This window comes from Vulpes vulpes, chromosome 9, assembly GCF_048418805.1.
Source record: "Vulpes vulpes isolate BD-2025 chromosome 9, VulVul3, whole genome shotgun sequence".
Classification (NCBI taxonomy): domain Eukaryota; kingdom Metazoa; phylum Chordata; class Mammalia; order Carnivora; family Canidae; genus Vulpes; species Vulpes vulpes.
This window is the reverse complement of record NC_132788.1, coordinates 3,509,580-3,529,877: the sequence shown is the minus strand read 5'-3', so window position 1 is coordinate 3,529,877 and position 20,298 is coordinate 3,509,580. Positions and strand designations below refer to the sequence as shown.

Here is a 20,298-nt window from a genome sequence, read left to right as displayed (position 1 = left end):
GATTTGTTTCTAGTGTAGGAGGTAGATGAGCCCCTGGGGGCGCCCCCCTCCCGCTGCCCAGGGCTGAGGGGCCCCCAGTCCTCTCTGTGAGGCTGACTCTGACTCTCCTCCTCTTGCCCCCGCCCGCACCTGTGAAGAAAAAGCGTCTCTCCTTCCACGACTTGGACTTTGAGGCAGACTCTGACGACTCCACTTGGTCTGGAAGTCACCCCCCCCATTCGTCCCCAGTCTCAGTGGCCACAGACAGCCTGCAGGTCAGTGGGCTCTCGTTTCTGGCCCCCCAGCCTTCCGGGGATAACCTGAGCGACAGGTATGTGGGCCCCAGGTGGGGGACGGGGCGCTCTGGGAAGGAGTCCGATGGCCATAGCAGGCTTCAAGGCACGACAGGCCGGGGGAGAGTCAGGGTGAGGGCACAGGGTCCAGAAGCTTCTCACTCCCCATCTCTGCAGAGACGGGGCTGGCAGCTTGGAGAAGTGGTGTACAGGATGGGAACGTGGGAACCGGGCTGGACAGATGAGGGGCCCAGGGATTTCGGGGTGACTGCCCATCCCAGAAATAAGGTTTCTATGCCGTGACTCAGGAGGGCAGGCCTGAGGACCGGCGTCTGCTCTGGACTCTGGGCCTCACGTGTGCCTGGACGTCCCTGCGGCGGCACCAGGCCAGAGCTGGGGTGGGGATGCCTCTGCCCAGGCGGATGCGCAGACCACTTTGGGGGCGGCGGGCTGGCTCCCCAGACGTCTTTAGGCCACAAGACCAGCCCCTGCGGTCTCCACTTCCCGTGGCCTCCAGGGCCTGATGACTGCTTCCTTCCTGTCCCTCTCACACTGGAAAAGAGCCCTGGGGCATGTGGCTTCCAGGAGCCCTCTGCACCTTGTTTCCTTGGGGACGATGGCACAAGAGAGACCCCGGCAGGTAGAAGAGGTGCTGGGGTGGCACCCAGGGGCCCCCCGGGAGCCCCACCCACACTCCCACTCGCTTTTCTGGGAGTATTAGGGTGTACACAGAACAATGCATTCCCCCAAAAACAGTCACCTTCCCATCGGCCCCCTCGGGGCTTTGGGCTGCAGGTGAGTCGGAGCCCCCGAGGCTGTCAGGTGGGTCTCAGGTCCCTTGTGTGATGAGTGGCCTAGGGCATCAGGAACCCCAGCCCCCCACGGACGCATGATGCAGAGTAGTCAGCAAGCGGGTTCAGCGGGATTTCTGAAAGCAAAGGGCAGTGAGTTGCGAGGGGCCGGAGCTGAGGGGTGTCTGGCGTTTGCTCAGATGATGCCTGGAAACCCTCGAGACTGGGACTGGGAAGGACCCATGTGCCAAAGAGCTGACCCTCCTCGTAAAACCGCAGGTCCCGTGTGCCCAGGCCCTCACGCATGAGCCTCGTGCAGAGGACGCCTCCCAGGAGGCCACCGTCCTGGAGGAGGCAGATGTTGATGCCTCTGGGTGCTGTGCATATCCAGAAGAGCGGATGGACAGCCTCTCACCTGCCGGACGGGACGCCCTCGCCGAGCCCTGCCTCCCTGCGGGGTCCTGCAGCACAGCCGCAGCTGGTAGGTCCCTCGATGGGCTCTGCGGGGGAGGAGGCCGCGGGGGGGGGGCCTGCCTGCTGCCCCGACGGGTGTAGACGCGCTGGCTCACTCATAGCAACCCCTTCCTTCACTCTGACCGTCCGACACACGCCGTCCTGGTGGACGCCATCCACACCTGCCCCCCCCATCCCCACACCCACCCCACCCTGACCCCGGGGCTGGGTGCTTCTCTTGTAACCCTCAGAAGTTCCAGCGCTAATGAGTCAACTGGCCGCACAGCTTGCTGCGGCCTTTAGGGAAGATCCTGAGCTGGTTTGTAGGGACAAGTAGGTGTCCCTGAAGGGATTAGGATCACCGGTCACCTGGACCGCCCATCGTGACCGAAGGACCGGGCAGCTCCAAACCTGGGGGGACGGCTGGTACAGGCTCCCCCGGGCACCGCCTCCCCTGGCCCGCCGTCGGCTCCTAGCTGGGAATCGGGAGGCCTGTGCGTGCCGAGAACCTGGATTTGCTCGGTTTAATCTCGTTGGCAGACAGTGTGCTTCATAATGAGATCCCGCATGGCCGTCTTCCCTGTGCCCTGTGGGGGGGTGGGTTCAGGAGTTCAGAGCCCCTACTGATGCGGGAGCGGAGCAGACCGCAGAGGCAACCTGCCGTCCCGCTAACGAGCCGGGGGCCAGCTGCCCGGAAATGTGGTTAAGACACCGTCTGCCAGGAAATCGGTCCACTTTCCGTTTTCCCTTTTCATTATATCCTAGGGGCCGTAATCTCAGGGTGCACAGGGCAGTTAGGATGCTGGAGGCATTTCGGGGGGAACATGGGGCTTTACTGCCCCCTGAACAGTGAGTAAGTGAATCTACATCGAACAAGTCCTAGGACGGGGACGTGCGCAGACTTCATGCCCCCCTCCCTGCCGCCACTGCCGTGACCCCTCACCACCCCGAGCACCGGACCGTGGGGCGGCGGGCAGGGCGGGGGCAGAGGCCCAGGGAGACGGCCGGCACCGAGTTCCGAGCCCAGCCATTCTGTCCAAATAGCACAGTCTCCACCTCATCCCTTAAACTGGGGGCATCTCCCAGTGACCTGTCGGGGTTTGACAGGCAGCGCTGTCCTTCAGAGTGCCTCAGACAACCCGCAGGTGCGGTGGGACGCGGGACGCCGCTCGACCAACCCGCTTAGCCGCTGTGACTCAGTTTCTCCTCTCTGCGAAGAGGGGAGGCGGCGTGCTCATAGGCACCGCGTGGTTTCGTAGGATCACAAATGTGTCGGCTTAAAGCCGCACATGTCCACCCTGTTGCCGTGGGCTGGGAGTCCGGCAGGGCCGCACTGCGCCCTCAGCACACGGCGTCCTGGGCTGGAACCTGCGTGTCACGGGGCCGGAGTATCCCTGGCACCCGGGGCCCTCCCGGCAGCTCGTTCAGGGGCTCGGCAGGACTCGTTGTGCCCGTGGAGTGCAGAAGTCGCTGTGCGCGGTGACTTCCTGCCGCAGGAGCTCCCGGGCAGCACCTCCCAGCGAGGGTCACCTCCGGACGCAGCTCCTTGTCCCCCATCAGGTCCCGGCGTGGCCGGGCGCCGTGCCGTCCAGGCTGCCTGGAGCCCCGGGAGGGACCTCATGGGGAGGCCGTGGGGACAGTAAGCCCCCCGCAGCCGGAGCCCAGGACAAGCATTTCCAGGCCCACGGGAGGGGACCCGTGCCCACAGAAGGTCTGGCGTGAGAAAAAGCCCGTAGTGACGAGTGTGGAAGGACTTCTAAAGTCACCTCCGCTCGTGAAGCTCCCGGGGGCCCCGTCCGCCTGACCCCGGGCAGCGGCCCCGTGTGCTGTGAGCCTCCTGCGCACACGGCTGTCTCCCTGCGGCCCACCGAGGCTGCGCCTTGCCTGAAGCTCTCGGCTCCCCCTCCGCAGGGGCCGCCGGCACGTCTCGGCGGCTGTAATCTCTCCTTTTTCTTTATCGGGGAAAGCGTGTCCACTGGCTTTCCGCTTTTCGCTCTAAATAAATCGAACCCACTCTCACCCCAAAGGGACGCAGGCCGTCGGGAGGGAGCCCCTCCGCTCCCAGCATCTGGCCGACGCGGACATCTCCGTCTCCGAAGACGAGGGCGCCGGGGCTCCGGGCACCACCTCCCAGCATCCCCGACTGGGAGGCCACACTCCGGCTGAGAGCCAGGTAAGGCCGAGGGCCAGGTAAGGGCGAGGGCCAGGTAAGGCTGAGGGCCAGGTAAGGCATCTGGGAAGCTCCTCCTTGCAGCCGCTTGGGGAGGAGCCTTTTTAGCTTAACATCATCAAGTCCTGGTGGAGAAATCAGAGCCTTCAAAATACCTCAAGTATTGAATTTAAAACCCTACATTTGCACAAACCGACGTGCGTTGCGGTATCATCAAAATATCCATCGTTTCGTTGAAGTGAAATCCACACAACATAAAATTAGCCATTCCGAAGCGGACGCTCGCTCACACTTGGGACGTTCATAGTGTCACGCAGCCGCCACCACGCAGGTCCCACCAAACGCCATCGCCCCAGAGGGAAACTCTTCCCGTTAGCGTCGCTCCCCGCCCCCTCCCGCCAGGCCCTGGCCGCCACCAGCCTGCTTCTCGTCTCCTGGATTTGCCCTTTCCGGGCTTTCCACGTAGACAGAAACGTCCCCTGCGGGACCTTCCGTGCCCGGCCCCCTGCGCACAGGGATAGTGCTTTGAGGTCCGTCATAGTCTAGCTTGTGTCGCCGCTTGGCTCCTTTTGATGCTGGTATTCACTCTTCACTCCACCCAGTATCCTCAGGTCACCTACAAGAGGAGGACATGCTCCACTGCTTTGTACCTTCAGCAGACTTCACGCAGGTGTTAAGAAAATTTAGAAGACGTGACACCTGTTAAATTAGTGAGACCGCCTCACACTGAAGACCCCGATTTAGGGAATAAATCACAAGATTCCTCTGAGTGCCCCGGGTTCCCTTCACGGAGTTGAAACCGTGGTCCCGTTTACAGATAATTGGCTTAGGCCTGAGCAAGTACACGGTACCGGGGGGAAGGCGACAGTGCTTTCTAGGAGGAGAGCGGGACCACCAGGTGGATACAGATGCACCGACCCCAGTAAGGCCTGACTGCCACGGAGGGGGTCGTGGGATTGGGGCTGTTTGAGAGTGAGGAACCCAGAGGCAGGACACCGAGCTGAGAGCCCCCGCTCTGGGTGGAGGAGCCTGGATGTAGCTCAGCCAAGGCGGGTCTCGGGCACGTTTGTCTGCACCCGGAGGTGTGGCACAGAGCTCCTCCCGGGACCCTCCCTGCGGGGCGGGGGTGGAGGGCCGGGGGATGCACCCATGGAGCTTCCCCAATGGGGACGGAGCTCTGGGCCGTCAGGTGGGAGGGCTCACCAACATCCAGCGTGTCCAGAAAGGGCGGGAAGCTGCTAACGTGCAGTGGTGCTTTGCTGCGGTTGCACAGGCAGACGGGGGGACGGGGGGCCCGCGGGGCAGCAGGGGGCTGGAGCTGGGAGGGGCTGTCTGCAGGGAGCTAGGCCTTGCCCGCCCTGTACCCCTGTGTGCGTCCAGACTACCCGGAGGAGCACGGCCGACAGCCCCCCCCAGGCCCAGCTGGCCCTACACCGGCACTGCCCGGGGCCGTCGGTGACCAGGGGGGCGGCCCAGTGGGGCCCAGGTTTGCTGAGCGCCCTGTCCCCATCAGCCCGAGCAGCAGCAGATGTGCCCACGCGGGCCAGGACATGCACGAGGCCAGCGGGGGCGGCTGAGGAGCCCGCCCTTCCTGCATGGCTTTTGAGGAACCGGGGTACGTTTTTTTGTTCTAAAGTTGGTTGAGCTGAAAAACGTCAGCAGGACAGAATTGTGGAGTCTTTGGGCTCCGCGTCTGTCTCCCTGTCCGGAGTCCGTGCCCACAGGCACAGCTGCCTCTCCTTCCTGGCATGTCACCCTGAAGCATCCTGCAGGAGGAGGTGTGCTCGCCCTTTGCCCTGAGCACAGCAGGGTGGGAAAGGCCCTGAGAAGGTCTGCAGGGAAAAGCCGTCTACCGTTCTGCACCCAGGGTGGCGCTCGCTTCTTAGGGCCTGACCCCCCCTTTTACGGAATAGCGAGGAAAACACTACACAGGGAGGTGACCTTTGATCAGACGGAGGTGAGGCCCCCGGGAGGGCTGGGGCGGTGGTGGAGGTGCAGTGAGGCCCGGGCAGGGACCTCCCAGGGCAGGCCAGAGCCACGGTGGGCAGAGGAGCCCCAGTCAGAAGACAGGGGATGAAGACTAGATTTGTCTATTTGCAGAAAGTTTCTTTAAGAGGTGGCAACGTTAGTAACATTCAGTAAAACCTGTGCCCTGGCATCCAGCCCTGCAGGTACCCACTGCCCCTGCCCTGCAAGTACCAGCTGCCCCCGCCCTGCGAGTACCTGCTGCCCCTGCCCTGAGGGTACCTGCTGCCCCTGCCCTGAGGGTACCCGCTGCCCCTGCCCTGAGGGTACCCGCTGCCCCTGCTCTGCAGGTACCTGCTGCCCCTGCCCTGAGGGTAGCCACTGCCCCTGCTCTGCAGGTACCTGCTGCCCCTGCCCTAAGGGTACCCGCTGCCCCTGCCCTAAGGGTACCTGCTGCCCATGCCCTAAGGGTACCTGCTGCCCCTGTCCTAAGGGTACCTGCTGCCCCTGCCCTAAGGGTACCCGCTGCCCCTGCCCTGAGAGTACCTGCTGCCCCTGCCCTGAGGGTACCCGCTGCCCCTCCCCTGAGGGTAGCCACTGCCCCTGCTCTGCAGGTACCTGCTGCCCCTGCCCTAAGGGTACCTGCTGCCCCTGCCCTAAGGGTACCCGCTGACCCTGCCCTGAGAGTACCTGCTGCCCCCGCCCTGAGGGTACCCGCAGCCCCTGCCCCACCGGTACCCCCCGTCCTTCGAGCCTCCTTGAACAGTTCTCATCTCTGACTCCACGTCCACCAGCATCTCACCTCGCCGTGTCCCGCGCATCTTTGTGTAAAGGCAAGCGGGCAGCCCGCCCGGTGCACCAGTGAAAACCAGGGCAGACTCTTACAGCGGCCCTGGGGAGGGCCCCCGGGAGTAAGGGAGGAACCCCCCCCCCCACCTGCCCACCCTCAGAGACGGCTTCTAAACCCAGACCAACAGACACACCTGGGGGGAGGGTGGTGAGAGTTCTCCAGAATGATGCCGTGTCGCGCCCGTCTGAATGTCCCGCTCTTCCCTGTTGCCTGGCTCCGCGCTTGTAGTCAGGGTCAGGACTTCCTGGATGAGGACTGCTCGGGGGAGGCTCATCTACAATTACTCACACCAGAGCCCCAGCACAGCATGTGTATGAAGGGGCTTCCATGGGGCTGGGTTCCAGAAGGCCGGGAAACCCAGCCCTGGCATGGCCCCTCTCCCGTGGTGGGCGTGGGCCCGCACTCCCAAAAGCCACCCCCAAGGCCATCGGTGCTGTGCTCAGCCTGCAGACGCTGACTCGGTTTCCCCACGGAAGCCTCACCCGTGCCAGGTTATGGTGGTTCATTTCAATCCACGGCCTAGGTCTGCCCCCAATTTAAAAATGGTAAATTTTGGTTTGGTTGCACACAAGCTGAAAGCACCAGGAGCTCATGCCCGGTTTTCTGCCGGCGTGTGTCTAAGTAAGGTGGGAAGGCTGACGGTCGGAGCTCACACGGGGGCATAGCCAGTGCCGAGGTGGTTGCCGCTTTGGGCGGAAAGGACAGGGCCACCAGCTTCGTGGAGGTCGCTCACGAGGACCTGAGAAGCAGGCGTTCTGCTTGGGGTGGGAGGGGCAGTGCCTTGATACCAGATGGAAAACCAGGGTGGTGGTGTATTTACCGCGTCCGCGCCGCCCTGGGGCCCTCCTGCCTCCTCCTCGGAGCACCCAGAGCTGCCAGAGCCTAGCTCAGGGCAGCACTGGACCCGCAGCTCATGCCCAGGCTGCTGCCCGCCGCCCTCTCCCTTCTCTGTGGTCCCTGCCGCCCCTGGCTCCTGCCTCCTCCAACCCCGGATGAGAGCCCTCCAGCTCCTTGTCCTGGGATGCTTTTCTTTCCTTTCCACGCTCGAGAGGACATTTGACAGGGACTGTGCCGGGCGCTGGCTGGGGTCTGCAGTGGCAACCACGTGTCCTGCACACACAGAGGTGGCTGGTGAGCCTCCCCCTGCCCAGTATCCATCACCACCTCTGGACTCCCGGGTAGCCAGAGGGGGGCTCGATGACCCGCAGACAGAGGGGGGCTTGATGACCCGCAGCCAGAGGGGGGCTGGCTGGATGACCTGCACCCAGAGGGGGGCTTGATGACCCACAGCCAGAGGGAGAGCTTGGTGACCCGCAGCCAGAGGGGGGCTTGATGACCTACAGCTGGGCAGGGGGCCGATGACCGGCAGCAGGGGTATGGGGCTTGATGACCCACAGCCAGAGAGGGGGGCGGCTGGATGACCTGCACCCAGAGGGGAGCTCGATGACCCACAGCCAGAGGGAGAGCTTGGTGACCCACAGCCAGAGGGCGGCTTGATGACCCACAGCTGGGCGGGGGGCCGATGACCGGCAGCAGGGGTATGGGGCTTGATGACCTGCAGCCAGAGAGGGGGGCGGCTAGATGACCTGCACCCAGAGGGGGGCTCAATGACCCGCAGCCAGAGGTGGGGGAGGCTCAATGACCCACATCCCAGGGAGGGGACAATGACCCATAGCCGGGGGGGGCTCAATGACCCACAGCCAGAGGGGGACCTCGATGACCCGCAGCCGGGGGGGGCCCTCATGACCCACAGCCAGAGGGGGGGCCTCGATGATCCGTAGCCAGAGGGGGGGGCTCGATGACCTGCAGCCAGAGGGGGGGGCTTAATGACCCGCAGCCAGAGGGGGGCTCGATGACCCATAGCCAGAAGGGGGGCTCAATGATGCACAGCCGGGGGGGGGACTCGATGACCCTCAGCTAGGGTCAGGGGGAGGCTTGATCACCGTCAGCCAGAGGGGGGGCTCGATGACCCGCAGCCGGCGGGGGGGCCGGTGACCCGCAGCCGAGCCCCTCGTGTTGACGTTTCCCGGCTCTCCGTTCTTCTTGGGGCAGATTCGCCCGCTCGGAGCCCCGGGCGCCGTGAGGATCGAGCTAATTACCTGCCGAACAAAGCAGGAACATCTCCCCGCTCCCCAAGTGCCATTTCCCTTTGAAAACACGCGAGCCACAGAGGACGTAATGGCAGGAAAGACGCCTCTGCTGTGCTTGGAAGCAGAACAGAGGCATCGATTTTTCCGGGTCCCGATCTGGGCGCCCGTGGACTCCGGTGACTCAGGGGAAGAGGAAGTGGCGCTTTCAGTCACTGGGAGGCTGTTACCTGGTGCCTCCAGGCCCACGGTGACCCAAGGCTGCGGCCAGCTAACGACTCGTAGTTCGAGCAGCCTGGCACGATCGATCCGCGCCTTCCTGTGCCCATCGGGAGCGCCGGTGACAGCGGCTGCCCGGGGGTAATGACGCGTCGGACGCCGATCAGCTTCGGCGTCGCTGTCACCCCCCGTCGCTGTCACCCCCCGCCCCCGCCGCTGCCCTCTCTTCTGGTCCCACTCCCAGCTTTCACTTGGTGTTCCAGAACTCTCGGGCATCAAAATGGGCTTCAGGGCCACCCGCCCCAGGTCACGTGACCCGTGGTGGCCTCGGCTTTCCTGCCACTGCTTGGGAATCTGGTGCTTGTGCCGAGCTGGGCTGCTGACGGCGGGGGGCACTCCCTCGACTCGGGGACCCCATCTGGGGTCAGAGGGAAGAACTGTTGGTGGTGAAAGTGCCCACGAAGGAGCGCCCAGTGTCTCGCTCACCGTGGGTGGGCCTTGGCCTGGGTGGCGTCGGGATCGGCAGGTGTGCCCCGCGCCGCCCCTGCAGAGCCTGGCTCCTGAGCCCGGGACTGGCCCAGCACGAGCTCTTCGGACCAGCTCCTCTGGGCAGTGGCTGCGGACCCCTCCCAGAGCCCCCCTGCAGCCCGGTGCCCGCGGATGACCCGCTGAACGCGGATCTCCTTGCCCGCTGCAGTGTCTCGCCGGCCGCGAGCCCACCGACGCCGACAGAGAAGAGGAGACCCTCAGGAGGAAGCTGGAGGAGCTGACCTGCCGCGTCAGTGACCAGGGCACCTCGTCCGAGGAGGCAGGGAGCGAGGAGGAAGGGTCAGACCTGGCCAGGAGCCCCTCCTCGCAGGACCTCCCCGGGGCAGCCCCGGAGGTGAGGCGCCCTGGTAGGCTCTGCGGGACCTGGGCAGAGGTGGGGCCAGGCGTCCAGAGGTTGTGACGAAGCTGCTGCCCCCACCCCATGCCCCCCCAGGCAGGCAGCCCATCCCCGGTGGGTCCTGGGCCCCCACAAGAGCAGCAGTGGGTGCCCAGCCCCCTAGGCCCACAGGAAGGGGTGTCTCTGGGATGGGCCCGTCTTGGGGAGGCCTTGCCGTGTCTCCTGCAGGTGGTCACGTTCCGTGCTTCCCTGTCCTAGGTGTGCACGGCTGCGGGCCAAACGCACGGACGGGACACGACCCCCTGGGGCCCTCGGGACCTCGTGCAGCCCGGCAGGACCACAGACGAGCTGCTGCAGCTGGAGGACAGAGTGGCCCTGACGGCGTGTGAGGTGCAGCAGGTGGAGAGCGAGGTAGCACCAGCCCCAGGGGCGGGGGCCCCCGGGAGGAGGAGTGGCGGCCGTGGACAGTCCACCCGCAGCTCCCGAACAGGAGCTTGGAAATGCCCACCCGCCTGCAGCCTCGGTGAGGGGCAGGCGGGCAGGGTGTTCAGCCCCGCGGGCATGATGCTGACGCGTACCCCGCCCAGTCTCAGGACGCGGGGGCTTCTCCAGAAGCAGACTCGGGTTTTAGGACAGCCCCCGGGGGTGGGGGGTCTCAGGACCAGACTCTGACCCGAGGGTCACCCTGGGAGCCCAAGTGTGGGCCCAGGACCTGAGTTCCGGTGAGCGTTGTGTCCATAGTGTACAGAGGTCAAGGACGGAGCCAGGGCCCCTCGGGGACGGCCTAGGTGACTGGGGACTGCTCTCCCCCCTGGGGACCCGCAGAGAAGAGAGGGTCTGGCCCTCAGGCTGCAAGGGGAGCCAGCACCCACGGCCCATTCTTGCTTCTCCTAAGCAAGTGCCCACCAGGAGTGAGGAGCATGTCACCTGAGCTGTGCACCGAGCACGCCCGTCAGGGGGGACAAGCCAGCCTGACACCAAGGAGCTCAGTTCTTAAAGAGAGCTGTGCACACAGGAAGTGAGGGTGGCTCGGTGGAGCCCCCAGGTGGGCTGCCCAGGAAGGGATAGGACAGGAAGAAGGCAGCACACATGTGCAAAGGTCCTGGGGTGGTCTTGAACTTGGCATGTTCAGGAACGAGCAGTGAAACCCTGAGCCGGGGGCAGAGGGTGTGAGGGGGCAGAGGGTGGGAGGCAGGTCCGAGAGGAGGGTGGGGAGCCATTGGAGGGAGCAGAACAGGGGCCTTGTTTCTGTTTCTAGAAGTTTCCTCTGGCTGCCATGGGAGCTGGGGGTGGGGGCCCATTTAAAATGATGCCAGAAAAAATAAAATTAAAATAAAATAAAATAAAATAAATAAAATAAAATAAAATAAATAAAATAAAATAAAATAAAATAAATAAAATAAAATAAAATAAAATAAAATAAAATATAAAATATAAAATAGTAATGCCAGAGAGGCAGACGCCGACCAAGTCTTTGCCCGTCAAGTGTAGCCCTGTCCCTGAGAGCTACAGCAATGCCGACGGCAGTCGCTGCCCCTCCTTCCGTCCCCGGTGGGAACCAGAATTCCTAATGGGCCAGAAAGTGTGCAGGGCCCCCCTCCCTTCTACCTGGGGCGACCTGCAGCAGCCCCCTCCCCGGCAGCCACGTGTGACAACGGGCTCCCCGAAAGCGCATCCGCTGGGACCCCCGTCTTAAGGGAACCGTAACAATGCAGGCGAATCGGCGGCTGGGACGGCACACCTGAACGAGGTCCGCCTGTCTGTCCTTTCTGCCAGGTGTCCAACATCAAGTCCAAGATTGCGGCCTTGCAGGCTGCGGGGCTCACGGTGAAGCCCTCGGGGAAGCCCCGGAGGAAGTCCAACCTCCCGGTGAGTGCGGGCGCCCAGCGCGGGGGCTTTGTGCCCAGGGACCGGCCAGAGCGCAGGCCCGCCCGGTGGGCCTGGAACCAAGAGGCCGCCGCCCGCCCCGCCGACCCGTGGCCAGCCCGGGAGCTGTGCCCCGCCGGGGTTCTGGCTAAAGAAGCGTTTTTTGAGGCGAGCTTGGCTCTTCCTGTGAGAACTTGGGACGCATGCACACGGCCTCAAGTCCGAAAGAAGCAGCCTGAAGGGTGGCGTCCCGCACGTGCCGTCAGAGCTGGGCGCAGCGGGAAGAGCAGGTTGGGGGCGGGTCTGGGGCCAGTACTGTCTCCCCAGATCCGGGCTGGGGTCCCCAGGCAGGTCATGCCAGTGGGGTAGCCTGGCAGGCGAACAGAGGGTGGTCCCAGGAGAGCCCCCGGAGGTCCGGCTGCAGGGGATACACGGCAGGGCCAGTGTTCCGGGAGGACGGCCATCCTTCTGTCCCGCGGGCCCACCTGTGACGGGGTCGGACAAGCAGCAAGCAGGTACAGGCTCCCTCCTTGTCCTCCAGATATTTCTTCCCCGACTTGCTGGGAGTTACGACCAGAGGCCTAAGGATCCGAATGCAGAGACTTCGGACGAGGTACGTGTCATTCCAAGAGGAAGGCTGGTGCAGCTCTTCCAGAAGCGTGTCGAGTCCCGGGAGCGGTGGGGCTGAAACGTGCCCTGTGTAAGCTTGGCCAGCCCTGCAGGGGACCCCAGGGCGTCCCCAGAGGCGTGCGCTGAGACAGGGCTGGCGTCATCGTGTTGGGGAAATCCAGGAAAACCCAGCTGGGGAGGCAGGACGGTGGGCAGAGGCCTCGGCCTCGGCAAACCCCACACACGGTGTCTTTGGCTCTGGGTAAGGCGGCGGGAGTGGTTCAGCGTGGGGGCGGGAGGCCGCACGGACCCCTCCTCGCCCGTCACCCATAGACCACCTCACTCTGGGCTCTCCCCCGCGGCCCTGTGCAGGCAGGTGGGCTCCTGGGGTCGGCACCCCCTGGCCCCCGGGAGGTGCAGGTGTCAGCCGTGGCCGCGCGGGCATGAGGAGCCAGTGTGCCTGCAGGGGCACCGGGACCGGGGTGGGTCTGAGACGGTGGCCCCATCACTGCATGCAGAGGAGGTGCCGGCCCAGGAGGGAGCCGGGTCTCCGAGGCGTCAGGGGTGCCACCCCCGTGCCCCAGGAAGAGCAGCATCTGTTCCCCATCCTGCCTGCTGCCTCGTGCCCCTTGAGAGCCACAGCGCACCCTGGTCACTCCTGTTCATCGTGCAGTGACGCTGGGCAGCTCTCTACAGTGTAAACAGTGTTTTTCCCCTCCTTCCATTTGGGGCTGACAAGCCTGGCGAGTGAGCGTTGGGATTAACCCTGTGGCCCCCATGAGCAAACCGGGGCTCGGGGAGCTGGACATACTTGATGGAGATCACGCAGGCCACGCAGGATGGAGGGATGTTGGCCCCGGCACCCTGGCCCCAACCTCCCGCCCTGCTCCCGGGGCCGTGGTGCTTCTGACCTGCTCGGGGAGCCCCAGCCCCAGAGGCCTCTGCATCAGGTCCCCAGGTGCAGCCCACAAAATGTGCCCGGCAGGACCCCGGGGAGAAGCTGGGCACTTTCCAGGGGAATTCCAGGCCACCTGCTCCTGCCCGAAGAGGCAAAACAGGGAGCGGAGATCCGCGTCGTCACAGGGACGCAGTCCACGGGACAGTGAGAGCGAAGGGGCCTCAGCCACGAGAGCCGGGGACGTGCGAGGAGTGGGCGGTCGTCCAGTATCCCTGAGAAGGGGCTGCTGGCCCATTTTCCAGATGAGTTCAGAGAGGACACGCAGGTCATCCGCGTCACCATGCAGGTGGTGACACCCCCAGGTCTGCGGGGCTGAGAGCGTGCTGTCCGTGCCTCCCACCCCCGGGGGACAAACGGAAGCACCTCCTTTATGCTCTGGCACTTGGCGCTTCGTTCACTGATACCACGTGTTTTAACATTGACCAGTGTTCACATACTGCCAAAGGACAGACAGCTGACCTGGTTCACCAGAGTCCGGAAGAACCCCGGGAAGTCCCGGGTTAGCTCCCAGTGTGGCTAAGAATTACAGCAATTTTTTTTTTTAAGATTTTATTTATTTATCCATGAGAGACACAGAGAGAGGCAGAGACGCAGGCAGAGGGAGGAGCAGGCTCCCTGCAGGGAGCCCGATGGGGGACTCGATCCCGGGACCCCGGGGTCACACCCTGAGCTGAAGGCAGACGCTCAACCACGGGCAGAGCCACCCAAGGGCCCCAGAATTGCAGCAATGTCGTGAAGCCCAGAGACTTCTTTCTTCTAGGTGACGACTGCGCCCTATCTCCTCAGAAGGAAGTTCAGTAATTCTCCGAAAAGCCAAGGTAAGAGGGAGCGGCTCCCCTCGTCCCCGCTGGGTTTTCCACGCCCTGCGCCGTAAGCTGGTCTAATGCGGTACGCAGCTCCCGACCGTCTCGCGCGAAGCACAGAACGTGACCTAGTGTCCCTCCGTGTCTCCGTGTGACAAGGACACGGACCTTGTTCCGGGCAGAAAGGCTGGAAGGCCTGGCTGCCTCATGCACCGTGCACGGCCGGGCCGGCGGAGAGCCGTGTGCCCGTGCGTGGATCCCCTCGCAGCCCGGCAGCAGGTCACCAGAGGGAAGCAGCCCCCTTCCTGGGTCAGGGCCCGGTCCCCCCACTGCTCCGTCAGCCCTCTAAGCCCCGGTGACGTGTCCCGTGGTCCCTGTGTCTGTCCTCACCACCCGTTGTGAGGCACAGCTCTCTCTGTGTCCCTCCTCTGCTTCCGAACAATCGTTGGCCCCCGCCTGCCTGCAGAATGAGTGGGATTTCTTGGCACAGCCCTCCAGGCCCTCACTTCCTGCCCCACGTGGGGCCCTGGGTGGACAGCACACACCTCGCAGGCCCCTGGGGTCTCAGAGCTCTGTGCAAACCCGCACTTCCGTACCTTTGCCTGGGCCGGGCCTCCTGCCCAGAGCTCTTCTCGATCCCTTCCCCGAAGGCCGGGTGCAGTGTCTCCCCTCGGAGGTTCCCCACCACTTCCAGAATGTTCTCCTCCACCTCCTCAGGGCACGTCTTTGCACACCCCGGTGTGCACCCAGCTCCCCTCCCTGCCAGCTCCCTCTCTGCACCCCTGAGCTCCCCATACCCCGAGAGGTCAGCCCAGAGACAGAGCTGGTCCCAAGGCCCATTGAGGGGAACCCGCGACCCAGGGCCACCAGCCAGGGGACGGACTTTGCCAGTGGGGCCAGCTGCCACGGGGCGGCCAGGAGGTTTCTGGAGCACATGCACTGGCGCTTGGGGAGCTTCTGGGAGGCCTCGTGGCTGAAACCCAAGTGAAGGCTCCCGCTCACAGCAGGAGGATGGGGGTGAGCCCCTTGCCCTCAGAGGCCACTCACCCGGTCCCGGGCCTGGATACCTCACCACCCCAGGCACCCCCGGAGCTGGCGGGCTTTCCCACGGAGGCTGGTAGCCTGCACCCACCTCTCCTGCCACCATGACCCGCCTCCGCGGAGTGGCTTCTCATCCCTCATCCCCAGGGACAGGTGGGGAGGGCCACGGGTGTCCTCCCTCCCCACCCCGGGATCACTGGATCGGCAGTCCCCTCAGTAGGGTTGGGTCCCGGAGCAGGAACAGGTGGCAGATCCCGGCCCCGCGTGCCCTGCCCGGAACGGAGCTCCTCAGCTCCCCTGGCAAGATGCATCACGCAGCCCTACTTGGCGGCTTCCGTGGCGTGAACACCTGCACCGTGGTGGATTTGCAGCCACCGCCGCGACGTCATGGAGCCCGGGGCTGGGAGGGGGAGACGGGCCCAGCACCCCCCCGGGGAGCAGGTGCCGGGCCTCAGGCAGGCAGACAAGGCCGCTGGCCGCCCTCCCCCGGGATCCGCTCGCTGTGGCCACAAGCCGTTGGCCAGGATGTGAGAGCGAGGGCCCTTGGGGGGGGGCCCCTCCATGCTGAGGGCAGCGCCACCAGGCCCCGTGGCCCACGGCACGTCACAGAGTAAAGGAAAGGCAGTGGCACTTGGTGTTTTGCCGGAGGGAGCCTTTCCGACGGGACCGTGAGGCTCGCTCCCAGGCCGCGGAGAAAAGTGGAGCCCACGGGGTGTGCACGTCCCTAACCGCTTCCCTGTCCCCGAAGGTAGAGCCGCCGACTCTGCTCGGCCATCGGCGTCCACGTACCGCGGATCCCTGACGCAGAGGAACCCCAACAGCAGGAAGGGGGTGGCCGCCCACAGCTTCGCAGTAAGCTTTCCTCTTGCTTCCTGAGGCGCGGGCACCTCGGTGGCCTGGCAGGTTTACATGGTGACGGTGACGTTAGGACCCCAGAGCACATGGGGGGGGGTGACTGGGTGACGGGCACTGAGGGGGGGACTTGACGGGATGAGCACTGGGTGTTATTCTGCATGTTGGCAAATTGAACACCAATAAAAAATAAATTTATTGAAAAAAATAAAAAGACCCCAGAGCACAGACCGGGGGAACACTAACGGGTAAAATTGGCCAAAGATTTAAAGGAAAATTGAAAACATTTCTTAAAGGTACCAGAATGTACCAGTGGCAGGGGCCACTGCTCATCCTGGGGTGGGTCTTGGCTTGGGGCAGAGGACACCCCGGGAGGGGACAGTCCATGGGCAGGGAGGACACCCAGGGAGGGACAACCCACAGACGAGGAGGACACTGGGGAGGGGACAGCCCACGGATGGGGAGGACAAAAGGGAGCGGACAGCCCATGGATGGGGAGGTCACCTGGGGAGGGGACAGCCCACGGATGGGGAGGACACCCAGGGAGGGACAGCCCATGGACAGGAGGACACCCGGGGAGGGGACAGCCCATGGATGGGGAGGTCACCTGGGGAGGGGACAGCCCACGGATGGGGAGGACACCCAGGGAGGGGACAGGCACCCCAACAAGGGGACGCACGTGGGGGGAGACGCGAGGATAGAGGTGCCCGCAGGCCCCACCTTAACTGACAGCGGCGGCACGACCGTGGCCGGAGCTCCGCCGTCCCCGCCCAGGGCTGATGACTGTCCCGGAGGAAGTTGCCAGCGGGGACTTGAGAACTGACGGGCTTTCCGATTAGAATATCCCTCCCCGCGCTTCAGAGCCTGAAATTCTCCCTCTCTGTCCGTGCACCCTCTGATGAGGGAGTGGCCAGTGCACACACCTGTGTGTGTGTGTGTGTGTCCCGCAGAAGCCTGTGATGACCCAGCAGCCCTGAAGGGGCCCGACAGAGCCACCCGGGCCCTCCTCCTGTCTCCCTGCACCTCAGCTCGTGCTCCTCCACCCGCCCTGAACGTCGTGCTGCTCACAGTCCGGGGGACACGGGACAAGACGGAGCCCCATCCGAAAGCGAGCCCTCCTGCGAGGTGACAGCGCTCCAGACCCGCCGCTACCCCCCACCCCTGCTCCCTGACACCCTCGGCCACCGCCCCTGCCAGCCTGCCCCGATCCCTGAGAAACGCCGAGGCTGACGTGGCTTTCCTGTACGACGGCGCTCCACGCACGTATTGAAGGCCACGGAGAAGAATGCTCCAGCCTGATCTTTTGTCCCTTTCCGAGCCGGCCTGGCTAGAGGGGGGCTGGCCCCACGCAGCACCTGCCGTGTGCTCCAGCCTGGGTGGGAGCGGGGCAGGCGTGCGTGTCCCCGTGTGTGCATGTGCACTGTCGGACCGGCAACTGCGCATCGAGGCGGGCGACGGAACCCCTGACCAGCCGACCTCCCCGCCCCCTCCTGCCCCCCGTTCTGCAAGGCCACCTGGGATTCACAGACCGGGGGCAATCCCGCTGCGGTCCAGGGCACAGCGCGCACAAGGCAGCAGGGGAGCCTCGGATCCACGTCGGGGGGCGGAGGACCTGCTGGGGAGGCGGGCCGCAGGGTGGGTTCCGGTGGGACCGAGGGGCCAGGACCAACTAGGGATGCCCGCTAGCCACCTGCCGTCAGTTTTGGAGGGGCCCTGAGTCCTCCTCCACCTGGGGCAGCCTGGGAGTCAGGGTTGCTTCTGGGTGACTGGGTGGCTCATCCGGTTCTAAGGGGAGCCCACGGGGACCCTGGCAGGGGGGGGGCTGCCTCGGAACATGGTCACTGTAATTGCACACGCCCCTCCCCCCGGCTGCACATTGTGACCCGCCCCACGGGGACTCATGTGTGCAATCTTGGCTTGAATTTAAGCCCATTTTGTGGACAAGGACACAGAGCCCTGGGTGCGAGGCAGTGTCCCCCTGGAGCGAGAGCTGACCACGGGCACAGCTCCACGCACCCCCTCCCCGCGCCCACCCAGGACCCCGAGCCTTGCACTTCTGCCAAGCCCCAGGTGCAGCCGCCGCCGGGCTGGCCCACAGGCTTCAGGAACCAGCTTCTGGGTGGATCTGGCTGCCGCGGCTGTCGGGGTGTGTCAAAGAGACGGGTCTGACACCCCTGCCCCGGGCGGCCACCTGGCTCCCGACTCAAAGCCGAGGGATGGAAGGCGTCCTACCGACGAAAGGGGATCCGTTTGTTTGTTGGCGCGCCCCTCCCTGTTCCCAGAGTACGTTAAAGTCAGTGCGAGTTCACAGGAGTCCGAGCAGTGAGTCCGCTGGCCCTCGGCGTGTCCCCGAGGGTTGACAGTGGGTCCCCAGTTTACCTGCTCGTGTCCCAGAACCTCACTAGCCAGGCTCCTCCCTGGCTGATCTGAGCTCCGAGAACCTCAAACTCCCAACAGCCGGGTGTCCCCTGTCAGGGTGGCCTCGAGGGGCTTGTGAGCCGTCATCGGCGCACGTCACAGCCAGGACACGGGCCTTCACTCCCTCAGCGGCCCCGCACAGAGACCCGACAGTGCGGGAGGCTGAGGGGGTCCTTCCCAGCCCCTGCCCAGGTCCCGCCAGCCCAGCCCCCCACGCTGGAGCCCCTTCTCCATCCCCATTTGGCTCCAAGGCCTCGGGCCCCTGGGAGCTGGACGTGTGGCCGATTCCACCCCAGAGAGCAGCCACCACCACCGCCTCTGGGGGCTCAGAGTCACTCTTCCAGCTGAACTTGGTCTCACGCCCCAGTTGCTTGCTGTGCCCTCTAGTGTCCCCTCCGGCCTTCCAGGGGCTCCGGCCACGGCTCGCTCACCTTCGCCCCCACCTCCTATCAGGAGAATGTGGCTATTTGGAGTGTATCTTTAGGCCAAACACTTCCACTCGGTTCTTTTCCACGATGTCTGGGTCTCGTTGCTCGTGCGACGCATCTGCCGGTGTCTTGATAAACCCAGGAGCTGGGTCTGCGCCTGTGTCACGGTGCATCAGTGCTGTCTCTGCTCTTGGGAACCGTGGGCCATTGCTCCATGGAGACCTTCGTCGTGACTTGTCACAGCGTCCCCAGGGAGCACTGGCTGCTTGGGCTGTCATTGTGGGGGGCAGGAGGGTCACCGTGAGCCCCACTGCCCAGACCCCTTGCCTTCCAAACAAGCCCCTGGGAAGCTTGAGAAGACCCGTCCTCCGAGCCTGGGGGCCACCAGGCCTGACAGTTTTGGGGGGGCTGCTCCCAAGGCAGGCCAGCCCCACCTCCTTTCTCCAAAGTCCCTGTTGCCCCTGCGTCCTCCCGAGGACACCTGCCCGATGGCCCAGGCCTGAGTCCATGGATCGGGCCACATCTCTGTGCTTCCTTGTCTGTGATGCTTTTGTGCTACAACAACAGAGTTGGGTTGTTACCATCTGACCCCGTACGGGACAAGGTTGCCGACTCCCGGCCTGGGCCCTTGTCCCGGCTTCTGCAAGGGGCCGTCCCCAGGCAGCGGCTGGCAGGGCGAGAGGAGCACACCAGCTTCCTCCAGTCCGGCCCCCCCACGGCCCCCCACCCAGCCGCCCTGCCCTCTCCACAGCCCTCCACCCCCGCACTCCTCCCCTGGCTTGTGCCGGGAGAGGTGCGGCACCCACGCCAGCGCGCACCGTCTTGGCAAACGGGATGTGTTGCATCCTGGAACAGGGGGTGGCAGCCAGCCCGGATCTTGAGGGGCCCCGGGGCTGCTCCTAACAAATTCTCACCCGCCAGCAACGGACCGTCTCAGGGTGGAGGCCGGAAGTCTGGGATCGGCGTGTGGGCAGGCCCTGCTCCCTGCAGCCGCTCTCGGAGAGACTCCCTTCTCTGCCTGCCCGAGCCTCGGGGGCCCCCGCCGTCCTGAGCCTGTGGCTGCGTCATCCCACGTTGTGGCCCCATCCTCACAGGGCCCACTATGTCCGTGTCACATCTCCCTCTGCCCTTCTCTTACAAGGATGCTCATCCCTGGATTTGGGACCCGCCTCAGTTATCCGGGGTAATCTCATCAGACATCTTCACTCTCTGGACGTGTACAAAGACCCTTTTTGCAAATAAAATCACCTTCCCAGGTTCCAGGCTCTGGAATGAGAGTTTGGGGAGCCACCATTCAACCCCCTGTAGCTAAGTTGGGAAACCTATTATGATCCGCTGACAGAGCGGACTCCCCCCAATTACCACCACCATCCAGACCCCAAAAGGGAGCTCGGGGCGACACTCGCAGGCCAGCAGCCACCTCCTCAGCCTCCCAGGGAGCCCCGGGCGCAGTCACATGCTTCACCTGAGTGCCGCAGGGGCCCAGGCGACAGGCCACCCTCCCTGTCCCACCCAGTGGCCCTGCCACGCTGCCCCTTGCCCTCCCGACCCCCATCTTCACGGAAACCCCCACCCCGTGGCTATTCTTACATCACCTGGTAGAGACTCAGCACCCACTGCCCCACTCGAG

The 20,298-nt window shown here is 64.4% G+C and overlaps 1 protein-coding gene across 1 annotated transcript in view; it reads left to right on the top strand.

Annotated features, from left to right (window-relative positions):
• Positions 1-19,926, top strand: part of MLPH (melanophilin) — a 48,352-nt gene extending 28,426 nt beyond the window's left edge. Inside the window, exons 7-16 of the mRNA XM_025984319.2 lie at positions 138-254; positions 1,343-1,544; positions 3,544-3,689; positions 9,505-9,690; positions 9,952-10,104; positions 11,470-11,562; positions 12,101-12,172; positions 13,887-13,944; positions 15,719-15,822; positions 16,773-19,926. Coding sequence (XP_025840104.2) covers positions 138-254; positions 1,343-1,544; positions 3,544-3,689; positions 9,505-9,690; positions 9,952-10,104; positions 11,470-11,562; positions 12,101-12,172; positions 13,887-13,944; positions 15,719-15,822; positions 16,773-16,799 — 1,158 coding nt within the window. The 3' untranslated portion in view covers positions 16,800-19,926. The remainder of the gene's footprint in view (positions 1-137; positions 255-1,342; positions 1,545-3,543; positions 3,690-9,504; positions 9,691-9,951; positions 10,105-11,469; positions 11,563-12,100; positions 12,173-13,886; positions 13,945-15,718; positions 15,823-16,772) is intronic.
• Positions 19,927-20,298: the final 372 nt, after the last annotated feature.